Source organism: Phycodurus eques, chromosome 10 (assembly GCF_024500275.1).
Source record: "Phycodurus eques isolate BA_2022a chromosome 10, UOR_Pequ_1.1, whole genome shotgun sequence".
NCBI classification, from domain to species: domain Eukaryota; kingdom Metazoa; phylum Chordata; class Actinopteri; order Syngnathiformes; family Syngnathidae; genus Phycodurus; species Phycodurus eques.
This window is the reverse complement of record NC_084534.1, coordinates 23,742,496-23,769,018: the sequence shown is the minus strand read 5'-3', so window position 1 is coordinate 23,769,018 and position 26,523 is coordinate 23,742,496. Positions and strand designations below refer to the sequence as shown.

The following is a 26,523-nucleotide window of genomic DNA, read 5'->3' as shown; positions in this document are numbered from 1 at the left end:
GCTAATACTGACTGATTTGCAACAAGATAAGAATCAATAAATGTGAAAATTTTCACTAAAATGAGTTTGACACTCCTGCTACGTTTGTGTTTATGTGCGCCTTTAAAGGGTGTGGCCTAGTGAGGGAGTCAGTTGTCCGCTGTGATATTTTTCCATTTGGCGCAGGTAACAATGAGCTAAAATGACTATTGCCTTATAATTAACATTTAGCCCTTTCAAAAACTTCCCATTAAAATTCCTTTCTGCTCAAAAGGAGATGAACTGACCACAGAAGTTAATGAAATCCCGCAGTCGGTCTGCCAGGCGTTCCGCTTTTTCACCAATTGACACTCTCCTCTATCTCCGGATTGGGGCGCCTCCCAACCGAGAGCCTACGTAGGCGGGGGTCATGTTTTGACCACCGCGTTTCCGTCCCCACCAAAAAAAAAAAAAAAAAAAAAGAATATGAATCTCTCCTGCTCCGTGCTTTCTCCTCTTCCTCAAATGAAGATTTCAGTTAATTAAAATGATAAAATGTCATGCATGCAGATGGGCCTGGTGGTTCCAGAGCTGATTTTGTACACCACGCAGTCACGCTGAGCTGCGGGAGTTCTACCTTTGATGTGGAATTCTTGAATATTGAAAATAATTGGATTCTGCCTCCGTCCCCATAACCCCCGCTCCCCCAGCAACCCTCCCTCCGACTACACATTTACGTTTCGTCCATCTTCACTGTGACTCGGTTAATGGACATCAGTGCTAAGGTTGCAAAATTCTAAATTCAGTGAATTTTCAAATTTGTAAGCTTTTGGGAATTAACGGGAATTTACAAAATTGAAGGTTGGCTCTTAAAAGGGATTAGGGAATGTATATGAAATATATTTCGAGGGAAAACATATTGGAGCATAAACTGGACTAAAACCATCAAGCGCAATCAAGATAGTGCTGTGCCCTCGCATGTGGGCAAAGAGAGCAAGGAACATGGACATTTGGCAAGCCTGCTTAGTGCTGACGTAGACTTTTCATCTTGGACTTTCCGAACAGCCTCTCAGCCAAGTGGGCCCGGGTTGTCCTCTCCGCGACAATAAGGAGGTTCTCGCCGCAGGTTGGAGTGGCGGCTGCCGGTAAGCGGAGTCTCGAGAGGCTCGCGGGGGGGGGGGGGGGGGGGGGGGGCAGCGGCCGAGGCCGCCGGGGGGGCTGCGTGTCCGTATCAGCTCGGCCAAGCGTGAGAAATGAGTCTCTGCGGCCTCGCGGGCGTCTGGCTTCCCTCCACGCTGATAATCAGCAGAAAAAGCGCTCCGGTGATTACTCCGCCAAACATGTCCGTTAACTGCGGGCCTGCAAACTCCTCAGATGTAACCCTCCCATCACAGCCCCCCACCTAAACGTCTTCATGTCGGGGGATGACTTGGAATTCATTTTGACTTCAGAGTCTTTAGCGTTTTTACTTTCATTTAGGCTAAGTTTACACTACCTTCCTGGCAGCCAGGAAGCACCGTTTACCTGAAACGTAGTGCGCCGTGGGATTTTGGGCATTTTATGTTTTCTCACAGTCTATTTCGGTATCCGTGATGGACCGTGGGTGGAATGGGTCTGCCGAGTCCCGGAGGCTCAAAGAGCACACTACGGTTCAGCCTCTAGTTTACCATGCAGGCCCAGGCGTTTTTTCACATTCTGTCAAGGCTTTCTATGGATGAAACATGGATGCTGGGCACCTTTGCAGCATGTTTGTGGCCCCGACAGAGTCAAATAAAACTTCCCTGCTGGGCTCGGAGCGGAACGCCTGGCGGACCGACTGCGGGATCCATTTCTGTAGTCAGTCCAGAGTTGGAGTCAGCACGGGGGGCACATACCGTACTCCTGCCGATATTAATTTTCTGTCAGCAGCTAATTCACTAATCCAGCTCTTGTAGCAAATCATGCGAACGAGCCACTATTCACATACACATTGCACATTTTTTGAACAGTTTTTATTATTTACTTATTTTTTCCCCAATTATTATTTTGGGGGGCAGTGGTTGTTTTTTATATTTTGAAAAATGCTATTGGCGGTTCATCCCTGCTTATTCAAGAATTTGGGGGGTTTCTATTTCCGGTCTGGCCCGGTCCCCATCCCCAGCTGATAGCGGAGGTCGACTCTATTGCATTCTTGGTACATTAAACATATGACTTAGCTTTAGAAGAGTTGCAGGCACAAGTGTGAGATGCCGGGAAATGTGTGACAGGAAGTGCCATGGCCGTCTCGAGCATAGTGGAAACGTAGTTTAAAGTACAGGAATTGTCACATCAAGTAGTGATCTGGGGTCGCCATGGCGATGAAACGGCTACATATGGTTGCTTTAAAAAGAAGCTGTCCCTTTCGATGTTTAGTGCGCAAGTGCCAAGAGCAGGCCATTCAAATGCATGTCATTATACCCTTTGATATCCTTCTACTATTGGTTTAGTAATGGTTATTGAGTAAAGAGGAGTATCTGTGTTGGCGTGAGCCCAACAGCAAAGTGCCGCATACAACGCCACCTATTAAGTCTTCTAAGCGCATAAGCCTTTTTCACTGTGCTCTAGTTTAAGTGGGCTCAGCAGCGGTCACTCGCATTATCGCAGCTCAGCTTATTTCAACATTGGCTGTTTTTTCCACATGTTCTCATTTTACAAAGATTATGGAAATAAATTAAAAGCCAGGTCCTTTGTCCTTTTTTCCTTTTCTTTTTCATCTGTACAGGTACATTCAAGGCGCGTCCTCTCCAAAGGACATGGTCATCATCGTGGATGTGTGAGTTATCTCTTCGCCCCTCTCGTTGAAACCGCAAAGGGCGCTAGTGCCACCTGTTGGTCTGTGCAAAGCCTCAAGTTTAAGCAGAACTGAGGCCAGCTTGTGCTCCCACCTGATTCTCTTATGACGGACTTATCAATTATTACAAATAAAACCTGCTTATGCTGTTATGACAATACAGTAGATGATAATGGTGAGCAAAGTCACTGTATTATAACATGCTTTAACTGGTATAATGGGTCCCAACATGTGAATAATATGTTTATAACATGTTCATAACATTTACACCTGTCCATGTCTATCCATCCATCAAACCTTCCTTTGTTTCTTCAAAATAGACATGAATACATGAGGTTTTCTAAGTGTTTTCCTTTGTGCAGGAGTGGGAGTGTCAGCGGTCTCACTCTCAAGCTGATGAAGACCTCCGTCATCAAGATGCTGGACACGCTCTCGGATGACGATTACGTGAACGTAGCCAGAGTAAGTGGACACACACACACGCCCTCACAGGAGGCAGCTGTTGAGAAAATATCTGTCGTGTTCGTTAAGCAGGTGTTAATGAAGCGAGTAAGGAGCAGTAAGCAGGCTGCGCTGGGAGTTTATGTCGCTCCCTGTGGAAGCGCTGCGCTTTCTCTTGTTATAATACTTGTGCTGTTATTTGCCATACGGGACCGCATCAGTCTTTCCCTGTGCTCATTACCAGACTTTCTATCAGGACTAACATATAGGACAGATATTATTTATCCTATATTATAGGGCACACACACACACATAGGCGATCTTGTTTTGGTGACTGTGTGGACACGTCCGCCAGTAATCCCCATAATCCACTGCATTTATCCACTATTTGTTGCTAAATCTGCACAAAATGATCATAATAATCTTTTGGGGGGAGGGTGGATTCTGATTCCTGCCATCTGAAGAATCTAAAGAAGGTAGAGGCTTACGGAATATTGACTTGTTTGCCAACGCCAACTGCATTCACAGCTAAAAAAAATAAATGCATACATAAATGAATGGGAAATGCAGTAGTCGGATTGTGTGGAACAAATCAAAGAATAACACTTTATTCTGACAAGAGCTGCAATGCTGCGAAGCCGCATTTACTTACGTTGTTCATGGCCGCCGCCATTTTGACTTACTGCATATGCGCAGTTGTACAGTAGCTACTCTGACCAATCACACGGATCACGGCGCCGTCTCAATAATCTCAGCGGAATGCGACGTCAGATGGCCGTGCCCGAGGCGCTGCACGGATGTTCTTCGCAGACTGCGACCGCGGCGGATGAATTGGATAAAGTTATGCAAGATTCATTCAAATCATCGCGGCAGATGATTGATGAGAGCTAGCCAACTACTGCTTACTAAAAGCTAAGCTAACTGGTTGTTAGCAGAGGTCCCCAGCCAGCCAGCGTGGATTTTCTCATTTACGGCACTGAGACCGGCGCAAAACGGATCACAGCCACGAAGCAGCGAGGGATTCTAGTTAAAGTAAGCCATTTTAAACTAAAAAGAAGCCTTTTGGCAACAGCTTTATCTGGACGGAAAAGCGTTTGCTAAAATGTGCCAGCCGAAATGTGTCACCCGTCTTTTCTGATGTTGTGACAAAATCTGCGACCAGGACTTGACCAGGGGGCTAGAGAGAGTTTTCAAATATATTTTTTTCTTTTGTTGCACAACAACATCCCTTTATTTAAGAAAAGTACAAGGAGCAACGATTTGATGGTGATCTGCGTGTCAATGTGAACAACGAATGGGGATGTAGACGGCGAGTCCGAGCCCTACTAAATGTCTACACTCAGTTTCACAGTTGGTGTTTGTACAAAGACTGCATTTATATTAGCTACAGGCTGAGAAACTTGTGTGGGAGGTTGTTATGTAAATTAGCCCCACTGTTGCATCACAGTGGCGCAGAAGTGCAGAATGTCTGGCTTGCAGAATGAATTGGCACTCCAGAGACCCCAACCCTGTGTATACAAAAAGTACATTTTCCGTAATATGTCCTCTTTAAACATTTCCGAAAAGACTGAAGTACAAATTGTGTATACAGTGGGTACGGAAAGTATTCAGACCCCCTTAAATTGTTCACTTTGTTATATTGCAGCCATTTGCTAAAATCATTTAAGTACATTTTTTTCCACATTAATGTACACATAGCACCCTATATTGACAGGAAAAAAAACGGAATTCTTGAATTTTTTCCAGGTTTATTAAAAACTAAAAACTGAAATATCACACAGCCGTAAGTATTCAGACCCTTGGCTCAATATTTAGTAGAAGCACCCTTTTGAGCTAATACAGCCATGAGTCTTTTTGGGAATGATGCAACAAGTTTTTCACACCTGAATTTGGGGTTCATCTGCCATTCCTCCTTGCAGATCCTCTCCAGTTCTGTCAGGTTGGATGGTGAACATTGGTGGGCAGCCATTTTCAGGTCTTCCCAGAGATGCTCAATTGGGTTTAAGTCAGGGCTCTGGCTGGACCATTCAAAAACAGTCACGGAGTTGTTCTGAAGCCACTCCTTCGGTATTTTAGCTGTGTGCTTAGGGTCATTGTCTTTTTTGAAGGTGAGTCTGAGGTTCTGAGCACTCTGGAGAAGTGCAGCAGAATTTTTTGCTAACCTTGGCCAGATCTGTGCCTTGCCACAATTCTGTCTCTGAGCTCTTCATGCACTTCCTTTGACCTCATTATTGTCATTTGCTCTGACCTGCACTGTGAGCTGTATTGTCTTATACAGACAAGTGTGTGGCTTTCCTCATCAAGTCCAATCAGTATAATCAAACACAGCTGGACTCCAATGAAGGTGTAGAACCATCTCAAGGATGATTAGAAGAAATGGACAGCAAAGGGTCTGAACACTTATGGCTGTGTAATATGTCAGTTTTTCTTTTTTAATAAATCTACAGAAATTTCAACAACGTTATTTTTCTGTCAATATGGGTGCTGTGTGTACATTAATGAGGGAAAAATGAACTGAAATGATTTGAACAAATGGCTGCAATACAAAGAGTGAAAGATTTAAGGGGGTCTGAAAACGTTCTGTACCCACTGTATATTCAAAGTTCCAGAGTTTAGCAGTATGGATATGTACTTCACATGCAAATGTACACAGCTAAAGGCTAATTGTCTGGACAAGATGAGACACATTATATTACCTTGGCTGGGTTTGTCTTCGGTGCTTTGTACAGAGTTGAGGTGCACCTGTTCTTTGGTTGCAAAGTTGTAATTAGCAGCGATCACTTCCAGCCTAAGAGGCGCAGAGCAGCCTGCATCCGTGCACACGCTCAGCTCTTTCTGGAGTGCCACACACACACGGCGACAGATGCTGTTTTGGTCTTATCACGGTGTCTTTTTGTTTTAGTTTAATGATGAGGCCGACGCCGTGGTGCCCTGCTTCAGGACTTTGGTCCAAGCCAACGTGCGCAACAAGAAGATTTTCAAGAAGGCCGTCATGCACATGCAAGCCAAAGGAACCACCGACTACAAATCCGGGTTCACGTTTGCCTTCGAGCAGCTTCTCAATGTAAGTGGGACAAGATTTGGACGCAACTGTTAAACATTGAGCCTCTTGAACCTAATGTTAGACACTATCCAAAGCCATTGCATCCATCCATTTTCTATACCACGTCCTCATTCGAGTCACGAGTGGGCTGCACCAACCCCAGGTGACGTTCGGCGAGAGAAGCGGGGTCCACCCCGGACTGGTGCTCAACCAATCATAGGATGCATAGAGCCAAACAACCATTAGCACCTTGAGAGCCTTGAATAAACATAACATGCATGTTTTGGCAATGTGGGGAGGAAGCAGGAAAACCCACACAAAGTTCAGGGATTCAAACCCCAAACCTTAGAACTGTGAGGCAGACTAATTACTAGGCCACTGTGCTGCCTCTGCACAGTCATGAAAGTGAATTACTGTTGACAAATAAGTTCCAACTGATTATAAAGTACAGTGACGCTCTCATCTGCTGTGGCAAGGTGTGTGTGTGTGCGCGCGTCTGCAGCCTGCCGTCCACACACCGGCGACACAGGTGCAGCCCCCCCCCCCCCCCCCCCCCCCGCACCGGCCCCCCAACCAGTATGCCGCCTTAGTACTCCAGCAGACCAACACCCTAATGGGCTCTGATGGGATGATTGATGAGTGCGGCCCAGCAGAGATCAGCCTCTCTTTATGTTCCTCTGCGGGCTTGGAGGCACACAGCCAAGTGTGGGCCGTATACACACACACACACACACGCACGCACTTCTACCACAAGAAATAAAAAAAGGCCCTTTTTAATCGCTGTCTGCAGCGTCGTTACGCTTATGACCGGTGGCAGAAGCCCTATCAAATATGTAATTGTGGCGCTATTATTTATCATTATTAGGGGCTTGTCAGATGGCTGGCAGCGGTGTCTGTGCCAGCTGCTGCACAGGCACAAAAGTAGCTGCTCCTAAACTCAATGTTAAAAACAAAAATGATGCAGGTACTGTCATCCATCCAGTCATCGCGGTTCAACTATTGCGGATTGCAGATTTTTGTTGTCACATTTGTATTGCTGATAATTTGACATATCACTGGATTTCTTTGTACTTTTTTTCAATGTCAGGGTAAAATAGGCCTTTCTAGCCTAAAACATGAATAAAACAAAATGAAAATTTATTAAAACACATATTACAAGGAATAAAATACTTGTATAGTACAGTACATCAGCCCAGTTGTGCTGAGCAATGAGATTTCCGCGTGTCTTTGAACGCATCACTTCATTATGGCGTCAAAAAGAATCTTCGGTGCTGCACATAAAAAAAAAAAAAAAAAAAGAAGGTTGACAGCTGTAATACTCCTACAGCTGGGCAGTACATTCAAATTCTGCTTCAACTTTAATGGTGAGTAACCTTGTAGAATTGTATATATTGTTATCATGAATGTTTAAGAGTATAAAATGTGTTCAAGATTGTAGGAATTTTCTATGTATCGTAGAGCTTAAGAGTGTGGGAAAGATTAATAAGTGTGGGACTTGGTAGATTCATACAACTTGACACCTTGTAATAAAAAATATAAAACTTTAAAAGATTAGATTTAGATTGGTGGTTGCAGTCGCAGACTTATTGCTTATCAATGCAATGTTACTCTCTGAAGCGCCTTTCCTCCTGTTGCACCACAGCTACTAACTTGTTATCTTTGCCTTTCTTTCTTTCCTTGTCACAGGAGAGCAGCGCTCCGCGGGCTAACTGCAATAAGATGATCATGATGTTCACAGACGGCGGTGAGGATCGGGCGCAGGATATCTTCGAGAAGTACAACTGGCCCAACAAAACGGTCCGTCGCAGAAAAGGAATCGCACGTGGCCGTGAACGCGCTTGACCTTGTGTCATCGGCACACGAGTTCATTATTTCCCCGTCTTTGTCGTTTGTCTGTTTGTCTTTGCTCGTCTCTTTTTGTCATCGCCGGCGGTGTTAACAGTTTTGACCCCCTAACTAATTAGCCGCTTTATCGCCAAAAGCCTGTTTCAAAAACCTACATAAATTACAGCCAATAGTCGGCGGCTGTGTTCCAGGCCTCGCCCAGCTCACATTTATCCCGCTATCCATTACTATCTACTTGTGTGTTGACAGCTTCTTTCATACAGGAATAATCTGCATTCCGACAAGCACCGCCGCGGTTCTTTGCGAGGCAGCTGTGCAGGAGGCGTCTAGTAGGCTAATCTAATCGCACTCTGCATTTGTGTGTTTGTGGAACATGACAGCGAAGGTAATGCCTTCCATTGTGGTACGTTGGATCCTCGGGTATCAGCTTTTCTGCAGCTACTGTATTTAGGGCCCCGAGCAAAAGGCCCTCTTGGATTCGCCGTTTATTATTATTCTCCCGCCTTTTTATGGGCCTCATGAAAACTCCCCGATTTCTGCAAGCGTATATAGCCTGGTGGTAATAGATGTATTTTAAGGGTTCCCACACACAACTCCCTCCCAAAACGCAATCGTTCCCACCCACTTGAAAAAAATCAATCAATAAATTAGCCCCTGACACCAGTCTCACCCATCAACACAAAATTGTCTGGACGTGTCAATCATAACAGACGCACGAAAATGTCTTTAAGACCATGCCTGAAATCTCACAGGAAGGGAGCCATTTTGGCCTGAGGCAGCCACTTTTCTGGCAAATTCTCTGAAAGTATCATTCCAAAGTGAGCATTATCATCTTTGTAAAGGCGGATCTGGTCATAATATTTTTCCATGTGAGCAGAAATCAATGGAAACATTTCGTAAGGTTATCGTTGCAGCCTGTCCGCTTTATGGAACAACCTACTCTATATGTTACTCAATGACACTGTAGAGTATCATAAACATTTTAAAGATTCCAGGTTTGATATCTTTTGGTCATCTCTAGCCATACATTTATTGTAAACTGTTTAATTACCATCACTCCATGTATCTTTTTCTCTCCGCAGGTACGTGTGTTCACCTTTTCTGTGGGTCAGCATAATTATGACGTAACCCCGCTGCAGTGGATCGCTTGTGCCAACAAAGGTAAAGACAGGGTCAAGGTCTTTAGATGTTTTGCATATACTGTTTATAGAAAGTGGCTCTATCTGCCCCGTCGAACTGTTACTGTTGTCTGTATGTAAAGCATCTTTGAGTGTTAAAAAAGCTACAAATTAGATTTTGTTGTTATTATTACTAGTAGTAGAAGTAGTCGTTTTGTTTTATGTATACATTGCCGTAATCTTGTCACACAATGTTCCCAAAAGGAACAAGATTTTATTTAATTATTTTGTATTTTTTATTTTTTTTTAACTTGATGGGTATGACAGCAATAAGGGCAGCTAATGATTTCATTTGAACTGACCTTATGATTTGAAGGTGCTGTTTATTATAAAAAAATTATAATTGTTTTTTTCAAATAATTAGATGATCATAGGCAGCATGATGTAGTGGGGGCTTGAATCTGGGCTGCGGTCTTGCTGTGTGGAGTTTGAATGTTGTCCCTGGCAGCAATTAAAGTATTTAGCATTAATCTGCAAGGTGTGAATCAATCATGAATGCATTGTCTATCTCCAAGCTTTTCATAGCAAACAAGGCGAGACCAGTTTGTTGCTTTCTTCCGTGAGTAATGAATAAACTGGAAAATCAAAAGTTGTACTTCTGCCTCTCCCAAAGTACACTTTCCTCTCAGCTCAGTTATTTTTAACTTTGTCCATTTGACGTGTCGTGTTTGTCTCCACTCGATATGAAAGCTCCTTTGTGAGGGCTCGGCCGTCTCGGCAAACTTAAGACGTATCCCGTCAGACATTATTAATTAGCAGGAGCGGTGTCTGCCTGCGGGGCGATTAGCTCGTCATCTCCGTGTCAAGCCGAGCCGAGCGCCAAGGATTACGTCTGCTCGGCTTTTCACCTCCGGAGCGATTAGCGCGCCGTTGATGTCTGCGCCGACTTAAAACAACAGCGTCGACACGAGCGTCTCATCCGGGACGAAACCTCGTCACGTCATCGGGTCTTATTGGTCTTTGCTATCTGACTCCAACAGAGGCAGCTCCCTGACACAAGCGCTGACCACTGCCCCCATGTCTTGCACATAACAGGGACGCTAAGGCAGGGTACACATCCCGACTTTTAACATCTGGAACAATTACAAATGTGTGAGATTCCACACATGACGAGGAAAGAAATCGTCACGTGTTCTTCTCTAATAGTGCGTGGTTTATTTCAGATCATCAGCACACCACACGCATAACCATAGCTCCACCGACAATCGCGAGTCTCCTCCCCCAAACCAGATGTCTGTCGTAGTACCAAGACTGACCTGTGAGTGGCAGCATTTCGGCACAGTTCACCCAGCCGGAAAATGCAAACCCTGAACATCTGCCTCACAGATGTGCTAACTGCCCGACCACCATGCCACATAAAATCATCAGTCTAACTTACAATTCTTGTTGACAACTACAGTGGATATAAAAAGTCTACACACCCCTGTTTTGTGCAAAGCAAAATCATTTCAAAGCAGTGTTGTGATGGCCCAACAAATTCAACCCTGTTTCTCCCCACATGCTTTAAGAGATTTCTAGTGTGTAATGGGAACTTCTTAGCCAAAATTCCTTTTCTAAAATTCTTTAGTTGGAACTGGAACGAAGACAACATGAAGGGTAGTATGAACAGTCCCAAATACCAGTCAGTGTTAGCACAAAGCCTTCTGCTAGAAAGAAATAAAATGTCAGGAAACAAACTACTCGAACATGTGAACTTAATTTGGGGTTAATCAGAGGCATCAGGCATGAGTTTGAATGTGATTTGTTTATTCTGAACAAAGCCACATCGCCTATTCGAGTGTGTGCACACTTGTGCAACCACCTCGTCTCAGTTGTCACCGCCTTTCTGCATCACTAGTGTGTGCGTGTGTCTTATGTATGCTTGGGACATCTTTGCGGCGTGGCAAAGTTCGGCACGTGTCAAAAATAACGAGCGTCATCTCAGGCCCTTTAAAATGCAGCCGACGGCGTCTGCCGTTTCGGTCCTCTTTATATAAACGCTGGTGGCTTTAACAACTTGGCGAGCGGCACGCTCATTGACACGGGTGCTCACTCTCCTCCATTTCTAATCACGCGGCAGGGGCCGGGAGGACCGCTATTCCATGTTGCGGCATGAGCGGGACTGCGGAGAGGTCCGCTCTGCGGTCACGCGTCATCTGTGCAGGCTGACGCCATTCCGTGCATCTAATAATACGGAGAACTGGACTGGATTTAACAACTACAGACTTTTGGATGTGAAGACAAATTCTTCCGGTTCGAACGTGGGAGGCAGTTTCCTGCTCATGTTCCAAGGCTCCATGGTTGACGCAAACTTTCTGCTCGATTTTTCACACTACTGAAAATCTGTGTGACCTACACACTTATTTTTTTCCATTCGGAACTATAGAACAGGTTTCACGGTTACAATTGTAAGCCCAAACCGTTTTCCGATCACATCACGAAGGGGGAACAAATAAATCAGTCTTACCACACCTAGCACCACAGGATAATCGCTCAGGGTAAGCTTTTTAGCGTCTGTGGCTGAACTCGGTGTTTACCACACACACGAGAATTTCCGATCGGAAATATTGAACAGGATTAACAACAGATGGGATTGTCAACCCCTGAACATTTTCAAAGCAGAATAGGGAAGAAAACACCCTACACCACAGAATAATCGCTCAGGATAATCTTTTAGAGACATCCGACAATCCGGCCTTCTCTTTCTTTGATCGTGAAAGAGGAAAAGTGCTCAATTAAGGCCTGTTGATCAGTGTGTGGACACCAAATTGAACAATGTTGACGCTCCTCTTTTAGCCTCCGTGGCTCGGGTGAACTCTTTTGACTACACACACAATAATTTGCGATCGTAAATATTGAACAGGTTTAACATCTACGATTGTCTGCACCAGAACATTTTCAAAGCACCTCAGGGATGGAAATCACTCTTAACACAACCTACACTACAGAATAATCACTGATAATCGGTCCGATAATCGGACCGTAGCTGTTTTTTATTTTTATTTTTGTATTTATTTATTTTTTACAGCAGATAGAAAAAAACGTTCACTTACTGTGTGAATAGTATTGATGCGTCCTCTTTTATTTTCAGGTTACTACTTTGAAATCCCATCGATCGGAGCCATCCGAATCAACACTCAGGTGAGATGTACAAGATTACAACACGACTATATGGAAATGAATGAAGATGACTTTCGAAGAGGCTCATTTCCTTTTTCATTCCCTCAATGGTTACGACACAGTAATATGCCTTGGGCGCTCTTCTCAGGTGAATGACTTTACAAGGGAAGTAACGGTGTTTCACTTGAAGTAGGTTCTGACTTTCCGAGGAGAATCTTTTCTTTCACTCCCTCACACACACCACGGGTTCCCTCTTGCTTGCTTGAGGCAAGCAAGTTTACGGAAGGCCTGCAGAGAAGCTCATTCCAGTTTGCAGATATTGTCTCACACACACATCTTTTCTGTGCCCCTTCAGAGCCACAGGAGTCCCACAAGATTAAAGATCAAAGATTAATCTTAATCGTGGGATCACTGCGTTTGTTATTATTTGCACAAATAAACTGCCTTTTTGTATGCCAAAAATTCCGATCAATTTTAGCAAGCGTGTGTATCCTGTTGAAAATGTATGGGTTTTTTTTAGCGATCCTAAGCACAACCTCTTTGCCCTAGTAGACTTCCTGGCATGATCGAAGCTATTAGAAAAAGCCATGGCGATAATGGCCTCTAAACGCCAAGCAGGGCCGCTGTGACTTTATACGACGCTGGCTCCTTTGCGCCACAAATTTGTGCTCGCTACCATCTTTATGTGCCCTACATTGTTCTAGCCAGGCGTAAAATTTCCCCTATATCCCGTGAAAAGGTCTGGCTGTCACTATCCTGATGGAATATCTCCCCGTGGTGCGTTCAAGCGGACTTTTATCGAGCTAATAATAGAATAGGTTACGCCTGTCAGAGTCTCGCGGTTCGGCCGATGAAAGCAAACAGTCAGGCGCTTGACGCCGACATGGGCGTGCACTCGGACAGGAAGCCCCCACGTGGATTTCAAGAGTATATACTCAAAGGTCAAAATTTACAAACATATTTCCTTTTCTTTGCTTTCGTTGTATCATGGTGTTATTTTATTCAGAATTCTTTTTTCTTTTTCTTATCATGACTATGGTTTAGTATGGTTTTTGTGTTTTTATTGGTATTTTCGTGGATTACAGTACAGTGGTGAAGTATTTGAGCTGTCTGCAGTTTTTTGTTTTTTTTTGCACCTTCAGCAAGAGGTTAATATGAGAAATAGTTTTTAAGTTTAATTTGATACAAGTTTAATTTGTTCCATGACCACGATTGTAACACAAAACACTTGTCAAATTATCTTTTTTCATTGAAATGAATGGAAAAGCCATTAATCTTTTCAAGGCCCCATAAAAACGGCAGCAAAAAAAAAATAATAATAATTTTATTTGTAAAAAAAATTGCATCCTACAGTATTGTACTTTATAAATACATACAGTACGAACAGAATTAGAAACAGAAAGATTTTAAACTGTGCATCAAGATTTCATGGCTTAATTCATTTTGCGGCCCCTTCTGGTATGTGGGCCGTGGCCACCACAGGCAAGTATATTCGAAAAAAAGTACATATATACGTACTACTCAGTAAGCTGCAGTAATATTAGTCGGTTCTCACAAAAGGTAAAGATTATATACCTGTGAGTATTGTCTATGTATGTTTCAACACTTACTGTTTGTGTAAATATCAAAATATCCGTTGTTCAAGGGTTAGAAAACCACAAAGTCTATGCTAGTTTCATTAACCGTCTTAGGGATCTATGGGAATATATTACTGTATGTTTTTATAGAGTACAATATTATAGAGTGCTATTTTTCTTATTAGAAACATGTTGGAAATTTAAAGATTTTTTTTTTTTTTTTTGGAGGGAGCTGTATGTGTACAAGCCATCAGAAAGTCAACTTTCCATAATATGCCCCCTTTAAAATGCCACAAGTGCACGCTCTCCATATCTTTATGTTGAGCTTTTTCTAAAATGAGTGTGAATGAATGAGGTTTTGAAAAACATAAGCTCAGCTTGTAACGTATTGTATTCTTAAAATCTCACCCCAATTCACAATCGCCGTGAGACGTTTGTCACAATGCCAGCGTTGACATTCGAGTCATCTCGGGGAGAAATGGCCCTGTTTGCACGTCGTGCCTTTGGCACCCTTAATGTGTTTTTAATAGCTCCTTCATAATGATGAACTGTAGCCTTGAGTGGCTTGCCGAGGCTTTACGCTGCCAATGACCCCGCTGCTTTATGTGGCCACCGAGGCAGAAGCGCTTTTATGGTATTATGAATATTTGAAGGCTCTCGTGTTTTAACACAAGCTCTATAAAGCTCCAGCATGTGTGTTTTACCGCTCTTGTGTGTTTACCGTGTGGTCTCAGGAGTACTTGGATGTCCTGGGACGTCCCATGGTGCTGGCCGGCTCCAAAGCCAAACAGGTGCAGTGGACCAACGTCTACCAGGATGCTTTGGTGAGGGGAAAATACACGGAGAGAGAAAATCTTAAACGGAGTTCACGTCTTGATCATGTTTTTGTATTTGGTCCATTTTGTCGTTCTCCAGGGGTTGGGCCTAGTCATCACGGGGACCATGCCGGTCTTCAACCTCACTGCTGATAGTGCAAGCGCGCAGGTGCAGTGCATGAGATGAAGCTTACATTTGATTAAGAGAATGGAAATGTATTTCGTTTCTCTCACAGAATGAATAAAGTATCCTACCGACCAACCTTTTCCTTTCTACCTACCTAGCCAACTACCTTCCTTCTTTCTACTTTTTCCTGCGTGCCTACCTACCTTCCTAAATTCCTACCCATCTTTTTTTCTCCCTACCAACCTACCATTTTTGCTCCCTATAACTACCTTTTTTCCTTCCTACCTTTCGTCTTGCGTTCCTACCTGCCTTCCTCCCAACCTACCTTCCAACCTACCTTTTTCCCTGCCATTTGTCTATTTTGTAGTTCTGATCTGAGCCTCAAATAGAAATGGGAAAAATCAAGTGTGTGTGTGTTTAAATCGTACTTAGCCACTTGGACCTGCAGTGTAACTCCAGCCTTAGTTGCATGTTGACCATAGTCAGCCATTGCCAATAGGGTTCCCAATAGCTGTGGCTTTTCAGGCCAACACCGCCCCCCTAGGGTGACAGCTGGCATGAAAAACACCTTTCTGTAACAGTTATCGCCCAGACGGCATTTTGCATCTATCTTTCAGCATCCTTAAAACCAGTATTTACTTTGAGCTTATCACCGAGGCGTAAAAGAGATAGAAGTGATTAGATCTAAAGTAGGCGCTAATCAGATGGCGACCCATAGTGATAACTCGGAAAAGCCTCTTCAGGCTCTGTGTAATGCTGAGTGTGTTCTCCCCTATACAGAACCAGCTCATCCTTGGAGTCATGGGCGTGGATATCGCCATCAACGAGATCAAAAAGAAGACGCCCACGTACAGAGTGAGCATGATGGACATCCGAACACGTTGCACTCCTCGGAACGAGTTCAGGATATTGGGCTAAAATGCACTGTACCCATGCCAGGCGAACTTGATTTGACCTTGACACTTTTGCATGTCTGACTTATTCAATGTTTGTGTACTTTTTGCTCAACTTGCTGTTCTCTAACAAGGAGCTAAATGGCAAAATTCACAACAGGTAGTGGAAAAATCTTATGTTCATCTGGAAATTACATCCAAAAGCCCAATATTCTGAACTTTTTGTGTGTAAGGTACATACAGTATGTGTTTACGCATGGACTCTCACTTGTTTTGCCACACAGCTCGGCGCCAACGGTTACACCTTTGCGACCGATCCAAACGGTTACGTGCTGCTCCACCCCAACCTGCGACCTAAGGTGTGTGCATCTGTAGAACTGCTGATGCTAGATTGGTTGCTTCCCTTATTTATAAGTGTCTGTGTTCTCTAGCAGATCATCAACTTCAGGGAGCCTGTCACGCTGGACTTTCTCGACGCAGAACTGGAGGACAGCAACAAGGAGGAAGTAAGACCATTCCTCGTCTTAAGAACATTGCGACATTCGTAACCTCGAATCATTGTATGTTCTTCATAAAATGAAGACTCGCTGTACAATAATCACCACCATACAGCAGTTCATCTTTCGCATACTGAATCGCAACTTTTTACAGGGTGGGCCCACGATGAACAGTACACTGTACAGTGTACTACTAAATACTGTCATTTATATAACATGGGTTCGAGACTACGTGCATGGTACATGCATGGTGTTGATGCTTTGCTGATTATTCTTTGTCCATTTTGTTAAAAGACCAGTAAATCCAAACATGATACGATACTCTGTTTTAATTGCTTTGCCGCCATCTTGTGGCATCCATAGGCAATTACAAATCCTTTATTGGTGGGTGGGTGTCAATTATTCGCAAATTTGTGCTATTTACGGCAGGTCTCGGTCCCCTGCAAATAGCGGGGGTTCACTGTATAGCCAGTATATATTTTGGCCCATTAATAATAATCTTTTGTTTGTTAGACTTTGTGTTTTCACCATGTCTTTCTCTTTTTCCATTCCCTCTTCAGATCCGAAAACAAATGATTGATGGCAAACCTGGGCAGCGGAAAATCAAGACGCTCATTAAGTCAGTTGATGAGGCAAGTCGTCAATAACAAAGCTGCTCCGTCATGAATGTTTTCCCGCCAATTACTTAGGGGAAAAAAACTGTGTGACGCGATGTTGTGCCTATCCGCAGAGGTACATCGACGAGGCCGTGCGAACGTACACGTGGACGCCGGTGGATGGCACAGACTACAGGTTGGCCGTACATCTATTGATAATACTTGAACTGACATTTGGAATTAGACACAGTATTTGTAGTACATAAATAATAATTTTCGGATAGTTGGATAGTTTCCTGAGCAATCAGTGTTTGCATTGGACACATTGCCAAATATGAATAGCCCCTGCTCCGATCAACTTCACCAAAAAAGTATGTTGCGGTTATCTGATGCTATCGCTAATCCGTGCTAACACTGCAACCCTGCTTAACTTTGCCATGATTTCACCCATTTCCCGTAACTCGGTTTGTAAATTAATTAAAATCAGAAATGCTCGCTCACAGACATTTCGCAAATAGGCAGCTAACAAGAGCTTAGTTGTTTAATTTAGACTCCATAGGTGGACTGGCCCTCCAGAAACCCAACAAGCCATTTAAGTAAATTTTTCCATCCTGTGTCCCCTTTAAAGCTGTGCAAAATATGTTGACAGTGACTCAAAACACAGCATTATGTGGAACTACAACATTTAGGTACTGTGCTACAGCGGAAGACAAAAATGTTTGTATTGGATATCATTAAATTGAGCGAGTGGTCATGGTGGTGTGGCTGGTCGCCATAAACACTCAACTGTCAATATGACGTATTTTCTATATTCTAACGTATCCAGTAGTGTAAGCACCGAGTTAATTTTCTGCTTCATATAACACGTCCTTCACCACAAATGGTTAAGGGGCCTACTTTGCTTGTAGGAGGACAGAATGCTAATATTGCTATATTTTTAAAATGCATTCATTACTTTGCAAAGAAGCGCTACAGGTGAAAGATGAATAGCTAGTGTAGAAGAAGAAAATCATTTGAATATGGATGTGCCCTGTGATTGGCTTGCAACTCGTTCAGGCTGAGCTAGACGCCGCTTCTCTCGCCAAATGTCATATGGGATAGACTCCAGTTCTCCCGCTCTGGATGCTGATGAGAACACCAAGTATAGAAAACGGATGGATGTGCCATGTGGACCCCGCTTCTATCGGCAAAAGTCAGCTGTAATCGGCTCCAGTCCAAGGTGTATCCCACTTCTCTTGCCAAAAGTCCACCGGGATAGACTTCAGTTCCCTGCGACCTTAATAAGGACAATCGGTACAGAAAATGGACTAATGGCCGAATACTTTTGTCCATATACTGTCCCTTTAGGTCCCGCGATGTATCTGAACTTCGTTTTGCATTTGAGTGTCCCTAATGTTTGTGCATCTGCCTGACTATCTCAGTCTAGGGTTGGTACTGCCCACATATAGCGAGAGCCACATCAAAGCCAACCTAAGCGACCAGATCCTGCAGGTGCAGTGTAAGTACCCTCTCACCGCCAACGCCGGACCACCCTCGTGCTCTCTCTCTTTCTTTCTCTCTCTCTCTCTCTCTCTCTCGCTCTCTCTGTCTCTCGTTCATGTCCGACTTTTATCCCCCGGGATCTCCAACATCGCCGTAGGGAACGGAGCGACTCTCCTTTCTCTCCCTCCTCCTCCTCCTCCTCCTCCTCCTCTTCCTCCTCTCGATGCTCCTAATTAGGCAGGATCCAATCTGAGTATCCCTCCTTCCTCCTCCCACCTCCTCCTGTCTCCATGCTGTGCTGTAAAAACAAAACAAAACAAAAAAACGGTGATGTTTTTTCTTCGCTCCGGCTGAAGAAAAAAATGAACTGAAGAGACAGAAAGGTGAAAGCTATGTGACGCCGGTGAAAATAATGGTGACTTTGTACTATTATTTTTTTATTATTATTATTATCATTATTTCTTTTACAAATGCTCTCGCCTCTTCTCCACCGAGCAATGATTCTGAAGCGTGTGTGTTCCAGTATTGTTTGGGGAAGGGGGGGAAATAGTGAAAAGACGCATGCTTTTCACCTCCTTACTGTATGATGCCTACTATGATTTTCTTTCCCTTCTCTGTCGTATGTGTGACTTTGTGTAATGCGTGTGAGCTTTGGAATCATTCAGCACATAAACTCCCACAAGGCCCGAGTGCAGGGCTGCTCCTGTGTGGGAGTTTGGGTTTTGTGGGTCCGAATGGGGACACATTGTTGTCTTTCTCATTCTTTCTTTGTTGTACTTCCTCTTGATATTTTTCCACGATAATTATCTTTTTTTTTTTGCTGTCTTTCTCATTTGCTCCAGCAAATAAGATGTTTGGTCTTCATTTCTTTTAAGCGGGGTCCACGCATATGAATTTTATATCTTATATATCTTCACCGATATTTTTAAACATGATAAATCACACACGGCAAGGGGGGAAAAACCACACACCACACACAAAACTATTCACAGATACATATCAATAAATTAGAATACGGTCGAAAAGTCAATTTATTTCAGTACTCATACATTATATAGATTCATTAAACACTTGGAAAAATACTTTACACAGGGCAAATTCCTGCCTAATTTCTACATTAAAAATCATTTTTATTGTTTCTTGATTTGTTACGTAATAATCTATTTCTAGAGATTGTGATTTAGGGGGTTTCATTCACTGTAAGCTATAACCATCCAAATTATACAAAAAAAATAATTCACTCCGTGTGTGTGTGTGTGTGTGCGTGTGTGTGTGTGTGTGTGTGTGTGTGTGTGTAGTGCATCTATGAGTTTCACTTTTTTTTAATTTAACTACCGAACTAAATTGAGCTTTTGACACGATTCTAATTCAATTGAGATGTACCTGAATTCTCCACCAACAATCGCGAGTTGCCTTCACTAAATAAAATTGTCGTAGTACCAAGACTTGATGCCGCAGGGCATCAAGACGGATGGAAAATACGAAGATAAAAAAAGAAATATGCGATTGAATATATTGAACAAGGTTACACTTTTCAGCCCTGAATGTTTTTCAAGCAGACCGGGAAAGCAAAATTACTCTTAACACACCCCACGGCACAAGATAATCGGTCAGGATAATCTCTCAAAGATTTGGGACAATTGTCAGTATGTCTGTACGAAAGAGTGGGCGAATATGAACTGTGGAAGCTAGGCTAACTGTTAGCTTATCTGGTAACTACATTCCTGTTTTAAATTCTTCTCCTTGTCATGATGAGCTTCAGGTCGCTGACTAATTGTACATTATTTTTATATTATACCGTATATTACAAATTGTAATGTTGAAGTCAACTCGGTGTTGTCCATACACGCAAGAATTAGCGATTGTACATGTTGAAAAGATGAAACAATTCCGGTTGTCGGACGTTTCCAAGCAGATTGAGGAGAAAAAAAGCAACAAAAAAATCCCTTTTAGCACACCCTACACCACAGGATCATCTTTGAGACATCCGACAAATCTTGAGCTAGGGCCATCTGTATGTGTGTATCCCGCTTTACTTGTCTTGTTTGAGTTCAAAAAGTTTTTCGTTTTTTTTTCTCAAGAACACAATATTTTTATTCAAGCAATAAATTGAATAAAATATTGTCTGTGACCCCCTCCCCTCAAAACCCCCTCCCACCCGATCCCCTGTTTCTTTTCTTGCTCCTTCTCTGATGGATCCACACAGTGTCATACATCCAGGGCAAGTATACTCCATCTTGGTCCACGTTCCCTATACCTTGACTTCCCCTCCTCCTCCTGCCTAGCGCTTCCTCCCTCATCCCTCATCCCGAACCCCCCACCACCTCCCTCCTAACTCCACCCTAACCCCGCCTCCCCTTGTCTGCCTGCCTCTGTACCTGCCCGTCTTTGCCTCCAGGACCCTCTTCTCCCACGTTTAACCTCCTCCTCACCTTTCCTGACATGACGATAAAGGCTCAGTTCTCAGTTCACCTCTGCTGCAGACACACTGAACAGGAAGACATATTCATGTTCCTTCTGTGGATGGCTCCTTTCCCCTCCTGTCTGTCTTTCACCTCTTCTTCACATCCTCTCTTCTCGCACCTCTCTGTCTATTTCTTACAGTGTCACTAATCTGTAAATGTTCATTCTAACATCAGGGCCCAGGAATGAGCAATATGACAGCTAGATCCATTGGTGATCTCTGCAGATATGCAAACAGTAGTTATTACAGACAGTTTAGTAGGTACCGCGGCAGATTCAGGTAAGATCCAGGACCAGTGCCGTATAGTAAATTCTGCCTTTATAAAGATAATGATGCCCAATTTTAAATGTATCGCATCATGCCGAGAGGAATTTCTGTCCAACAATAAGATTGTTACGTAGTTTATTAGCTCAAACTGATCATTATTACAGCCCCACAACCAGGCGGTGCAATCGGCCTCTTGGAATTATTGTATTGTTGTTCTCCTAAGTTAGGGGCCCGAACATGCCAGAAAACGTATGTATGCTGGCGAAAAAGTATGTATTTTGGGATCATTTGCGCAACCTAAAAAGTTAGAAAATATTTCCAGAACAGGCCAGTTGCAATTGATTGAGTGCACTGAGAATGGAAAGAATTTTCACTGATCTAGGCGAAACTGGCGTGGACATGTCTCATGGGAGTGCGAGGACCTGTTCGTTACCTTTGTAACGGTAGAATCTTAAAATCAGCTCTTGTATTGGATCTCATTTGATTGTGCATGTATACCTAATGATGTGGTGTTTTGGAATTAGCCATAAGACTATAAGGTCATATTTACATAGCATTAGCATTAGTATTAGCATTGCCGTCCATTTAGAACTCGAGTGTCATTCAGTCGAGCACCTACATTTCACGAAGTAGCAGTAATGTGTGTTACATACAATATTAGCTGCCAACTACCAAGCACAGTAAGTTTATTTTTTTTTCAACCTGCTGAAATCTGCTTGGCCCCAAGGCATGTGTACTAAAACCACAATAAGTCAAAATAAATTTGGTCTGCTTGTTTATGCGGCTTGGACTCAAATTTTCACGTTCAATTTGTTATGCCTTTTTTGACGACATAATTGACAAGAAACTTTTCATGCAGCAGGGAGGTAAGAACAGTGTTGTTAGTGTGTTTGGACAGTGGACACACACCCCATGACACAGGCCTGAGCTGTGTCCAGCCCCCCCGTCGGGTCCCCCCCTCAGGTGTCAGCTCAGTGCAGCGACCCGATCTCCTGTGTCGTCCCTCTCTACAATCCCCGTCTCCATCAGCTTGTCCCCCTCACACTCTCCCCGCCACACCCTTTACTCACCCCTCAGACCGCCAGGCGCACGGCCCAACGCTTCCTAAGCGAACCCCGACCCTGGATGGTGCACGGCATTGTGGGCGCAGACTCCCTGGGCACCCCATTGGTAGATCTAAACCTCCAGTGTAAAAAGAAGAGATTTAATCGTTCAGCTTTTGTTAGCGTTGCCCTCAACATGCCCTTCACAATGCAATGCATCTCCTGCGATTATGTGTCTGTCCGAGCCCCCCTGCCCTGGCAGTCTGAGGGGTGACCACCTCCATCAGGACCCCTTGCAAACAGTTGGCCACGTTGATGCCTGCCTGACCAAATTTTCACAGCGCTCTCTGCAACCCTGTGCGGGTCTGAGAAGTCGCTTCCCGGACGCCATGCTGGGTCAAGTCACTTCTCAGACATTCCAAACATGTTGGATTGATCCCTCAGTGAATAATGATTTTTTTTTAAAGGGGGGAAAAAAAAAAAAAAAAAACATACAAATCCAAGTTCATCCATTCAGGTCAGGTTGTATTTGAGGCACCATATTGGCTAACGCAAATGTTTCCCATGATTCCTCAATGCTGCTATGGTAAAAGTCCCGTTGTGTACACCCGCCCTCCGCCCCACGAACAGCTGCAAGTCCCCCACTTCCTCGGCCCCCTTTTTCCCCTTTCCCGGATAATCTTCCCCCTTTCTGTTGCAGATTTTGAGTCACTGCTGCCAAACAGTTTTGAGTCTGAAGGACATATATTCATTGCTCCCAGGTAGCCTTGTGTGGAACGCTCCTTGTTGTCATTGTTATGTCACATCTCGTCCATGAGTGTTTAATTTGTTTGTGCGTGTGTGTTGCATTGGACTGTTTTCATTGTCACTGATGAGTGATGCCCAAACTTGGCGTTTGTGTCATCAGAATTCACCGTCACTGTGCCCAAGTACAATCCTCCGTGCATGCTGCCACTGCTATGACGCTGCATGATTTGTTTTGGTACTAAATGCGAAAGGCAGGTGTAAGCAGTCTTCATTTTTTAATTTTGGCTCCTCAGGGAATACTGCAACGATCTGGAGTTGTCAAGAAACAACACGGAATTCCTGCTCAACTTCATTGCCCTCATGGAGAAAGTGACCCCTGACTCCAAACAATGTCAGTTTGATTTCACCACCAACTTGTCGCAAATTTTACCTGAAATAGCAGCGTAGGTTTAAAGGTTTAAGCGTAATTGACTCCAACCCCCAAATTCTTTTAGTACCAGAAGACTGACCTGTGTGAGGCAGCACGGTGCCACAGGGAATCCAGACAAAACAACATAAGAGAACAAAGAAAGAGATTTGGGATCAGAAATATGGAACAGGTTTAACATTTATGATTGTGACCACCATTTTCCAAGCAGATCGGGAAGGAAAAATCACTCTTAACACAACCCACGCCAAAGGATAAGCAATCACGATAATCTTGTCAAGACATTTATTGAATACATTTCAAAAACATGAATTTAAAAAAAATAAGCTAAATATATTATATGATAAAACTGATGTTGGTATTTGGCACCATTTGTCTGCTTTTTAATCGGAGGCCCCCCAAAAACATTTTGTACAGTTGCTTTAATGAATACATTGGCAATAGTCATTGTTTCTCATCGTTAACACATTTGACCAAAAAATAATAATAATTTTAAAAAAACATAATTAATCCTCCTAATCTTTTCTGTCTGCTAAAAGCCTGAAATTCCATTATCACCTGTGCAATAGGCCTTCCAAAACTAATTAAACAAAGCCCATTGGGATGTTCTTTTTTTCTTTTTTCTTTTTTTTCCCCTACAGGAAACGATAAGCGTGGCTACCTTGTATTCATGTCGGTATTCAGTTTCCCTCCGAATATTTAACTGTGTTCTGTCGTCCTGTTTAGGTGACAATTTGCTCCTTCACAACCTGATTTTGGACACGGGCATCATCAGGCAGCTGGTGGACAAAGTGTGGAAGAACAAAGACTTGAATACGTGAGTACTGAGTGGCAAACGCGTCGCACGGACGATGACACATTCAAGGAAACGGTTCCCGGGTGTCTTAATAGCATGTCTGTCATCAAAATACTACAAGGATAAAAAAATATAGACATTGTCCTACTGAAGTTATTATGATGATGATGATGATGATTCTGGGCTTTGTTACCATGACGACGGAGGACACTCTATTGGACACTTTGTCTCTCCGAGAAGTGTCGTATGTCTCCACCTCTTCTCGGCTCTGCGGGAGCATCGTGGCATTGTCGCATCAAGATTGAAAGTTCATATGCTTTTTAGACAAAAATGCCTGAAAATGCTTAGGTTAGATACATTTGAGTAGGGTTGTTTTATTCAAAATGTATAGCTTATAATGCTTCGTTGCAGAAGGAAGCCCGTCAGCCACGAAGATAAGTTCGCCGCGTCCAGATGAATTTCCTCCTATTGCACTTTTTTTGATTGCATCAGTCGTGACTCTTACACCTTTGAGAGTTTGGGGAGATGATGTTAGCACAGTAGTTAGCTTTTGTATTAAAGTATTGAAGCACAGACTTTAAAAGTATATAAGCACAGACTTTGATGGGCATGGCTGGCGGTAGCGAAGTGTGCGTAACAATCTAATCAATCCATACCTTTAAAAATATATACGGATTGTATTAAATAATTGATTCATGAATTATAATTGAATTACTATTAAATGTAAAATGATAATTTTATTGAAATATACATATAACTATTTAACATATTCTATATCCACTTTTAACCTCATCTCCAGATGACCTGGCCCATCTGTCGGATTGTAAATATTAAATGTGGCCCTTGAGCACAAAGGTTTTGCCGCCAATGGTGTGCTATTGTAGCTCGAAAGAGGCTCTGGATCGTCACCCAGCCTAGCTGATCAGATCATGGGTGGTGTGGTGGTGGTTATTTTTGTAAATTAACACCACTATTAGGTAAAGCTGAGACAGAAGTGCAGAACGGCTCATTCACAGACACATTCAGAAGTCGGTAGATAAGTAATGCTGGGTGCGCAGGCACTCCTACGACTCCTACTATTTGCATACATGCCATTAACTCATTCACTGCCAGCCTTCCCAGTTAACATGGATATTTGACTTCTAAAGCCGTCAATGGCAGTGAATTTAAAAGTCCATTTTCCATATTATGTCCCCTTTAATGTCTGCTCCTGTTACTGTGTGTTTTAAGGTACGGCTTTTTGGCTGTATTTGCTACCACAGACGGAGGAATCACAAGAGTGTTTCCCAACAAGTAAGAATCCTTCTTATCAAGACACTGTGCTGTTTTTTAATGCTTTTTAATGCCTCCCATTTAAAGTATAATCACTTAGATAAGGAACAAGTACGGTAGTAGTGGCCTCATAGCGGGGAGATTTACAGCTCTCTCTTAAAATGTCAGGGCTGCGGAAAGCTGGGAGGAAGACCCCGAGCCGTTTAACGCCAGCTATTACCGCCGCAGTCTCGACAACAAGGGCTACATCTTCAGAGCGCCTTATCGGACAGGTGAATGATGCTACCGGGGAGTTTCACGCTGGGCCTGGTCTTTTTGTTGACTCACTTTTTTTTGTTTGTTTGTTTGTTTTTCTCGCAGCCAGAGACGAGCTGCTCAACCCGGAGAATGACACCATAGGGATCCTGGTCAGCACGGCGGTAGAAATCACTGTCGGAGGGAAGACTATCAAACCGGCAGGTGCGTTTCCCCGTAACGTCGACTATTAGTTTAGAAGAGAATCACAGTAACTGTCTGTTTTTCCTCTTTGTCAGTCGTCGGCGTCAAGCTGGATCTCGAAGCCTGGGTGGATAAGTTCAAGATTCTTGCCAGTAACCACACAGACAACCGCCAAGGCCCCAACACGGTAACCAAATGGGCAATGTACCTCAGTGGCTCACTTTAATTACTATATTTCTGTTGTCAAATATTGAGTCGGGTGCCCCGAAAATAATTGAACCTTTACTGTGTGGTACCAGGAATTGGGATATACATTATGGTAATCTACTATATGCGGAACGTCATATGACCAAACCCACAAAATGGGATCGCTGACTTCCTGTGTATGCTACACTAACGAGCATGAATACGGTTTAATTATATGATTGTTTGAAGCTGAACTTGCTCAAATTTTGTTTTCTCTTTGGCTGGTGTCTTCGGACGAAATTTAAATATGTGCATATCATTTATTTATACAAACATTATATGAACGAACGAAACATAAACAACTTTTGTTCCCTCATTTCATACTCATTTGCCTTCTTATTGTGTTTGTCAGTGTGGACCAAACAGGGTCTGCGAGATGGACTGTGAAGCCAACAACGACGTGAGTGTCCACCCTGTCTCCTTGCACGTTTTTCACTGCTCTTCCAGCTCACAGCCACTGATG

At 43.4% G+C, this 26,523-nt stretch overlaps 1 protein-coding gene across 2 annotated transcripts in view; it reads left to right on the top strand.

Moving 5' to 3' along the window:
- The window catches only part of cacna2d2a (calcium channel, voltage-dependent, alpha 2/delta subunit 2a), a 162,130-nt gene that overhangs the window by 129,181 nt on the left and 6,426 nt on the right, over positions 1-26,523 (top strand). The window contains exons 9-31 of one of the 2 annotated variants that reach the window (XM_061689128.1): positions 2,699-2,749; positions 3,130-3,229; positions 6,111-6,272; positions 7,938-8,048; positions 9,179-9,257; positions 12,345-12,394; positions 14,685-14,774; positions 14,866-14,934; positions 15,673-15,747; positions 16,070-16,144; positions 16,220-16,291; positions 16,843-16,914; positions 17,013-17,074; positions 18,300-18,376; positions 20,567-20,581; positions 22,835-22,895; positions 23,175-23,272; positions 24,035-24,125; positions 25,335-25,397; positions 25,545-25,648; positions 25,737-25,835; positions 25,910-26,001; positions 26,413-26,460. In XM_061689128.1, coding sequence (XP_061545112.1) covers positions 2,699-2,749; positions 3,130-3,229; positions 6,111-6,272; positions 7,938-8,048; positions 9,179-9,257; positions 12,345-12,394; positions 14,685-14,774; positions 14,866-14,934; positions 15,673-15,747; positions 16,070-16,144; positions 16,220-16,291; positions 16,843-16,914; positions 17,013-17,074; positions 18,300-18,376; positions 20,567-20,581; positions 22,835-22,895; positions 23,175-23,272; positions 24,035-24,125; positions 25,335-25,397; positions 25,545-25,648; positions 25,737-25,835; positions 25,910-26,001; positions 26,413-26,460 — 1,816 coding nt within the window. The remainder of the gene's footprint in view (positions 1-2,698; positions 2,750-3,129; positions 3,230-6,110; positions 6,273-7,937; positions 8,049-9,178; positions 9,258-12,344; positions 12,395-14,684; positions 14,775-14,865; positions 14,935-15,672; positions 15,748-16,069; positions 16,145-16,219; positions 16,292-16,842; positions 16,915-17,012; positions 17,075-18,299; positions 18,377-20,566; positions 20,582-22,834; positions 22,896-23,174; positions 23,273-24,034; positions 24,126-25,334; positions 25,398-25,544; positions 25,649-25,736; positions 25,836-25,909; positions 26,002-26,412; positions 26,461-26,523) is intronic. The other variant, XM_061689129.1, reaches the window with a different exon arrangement.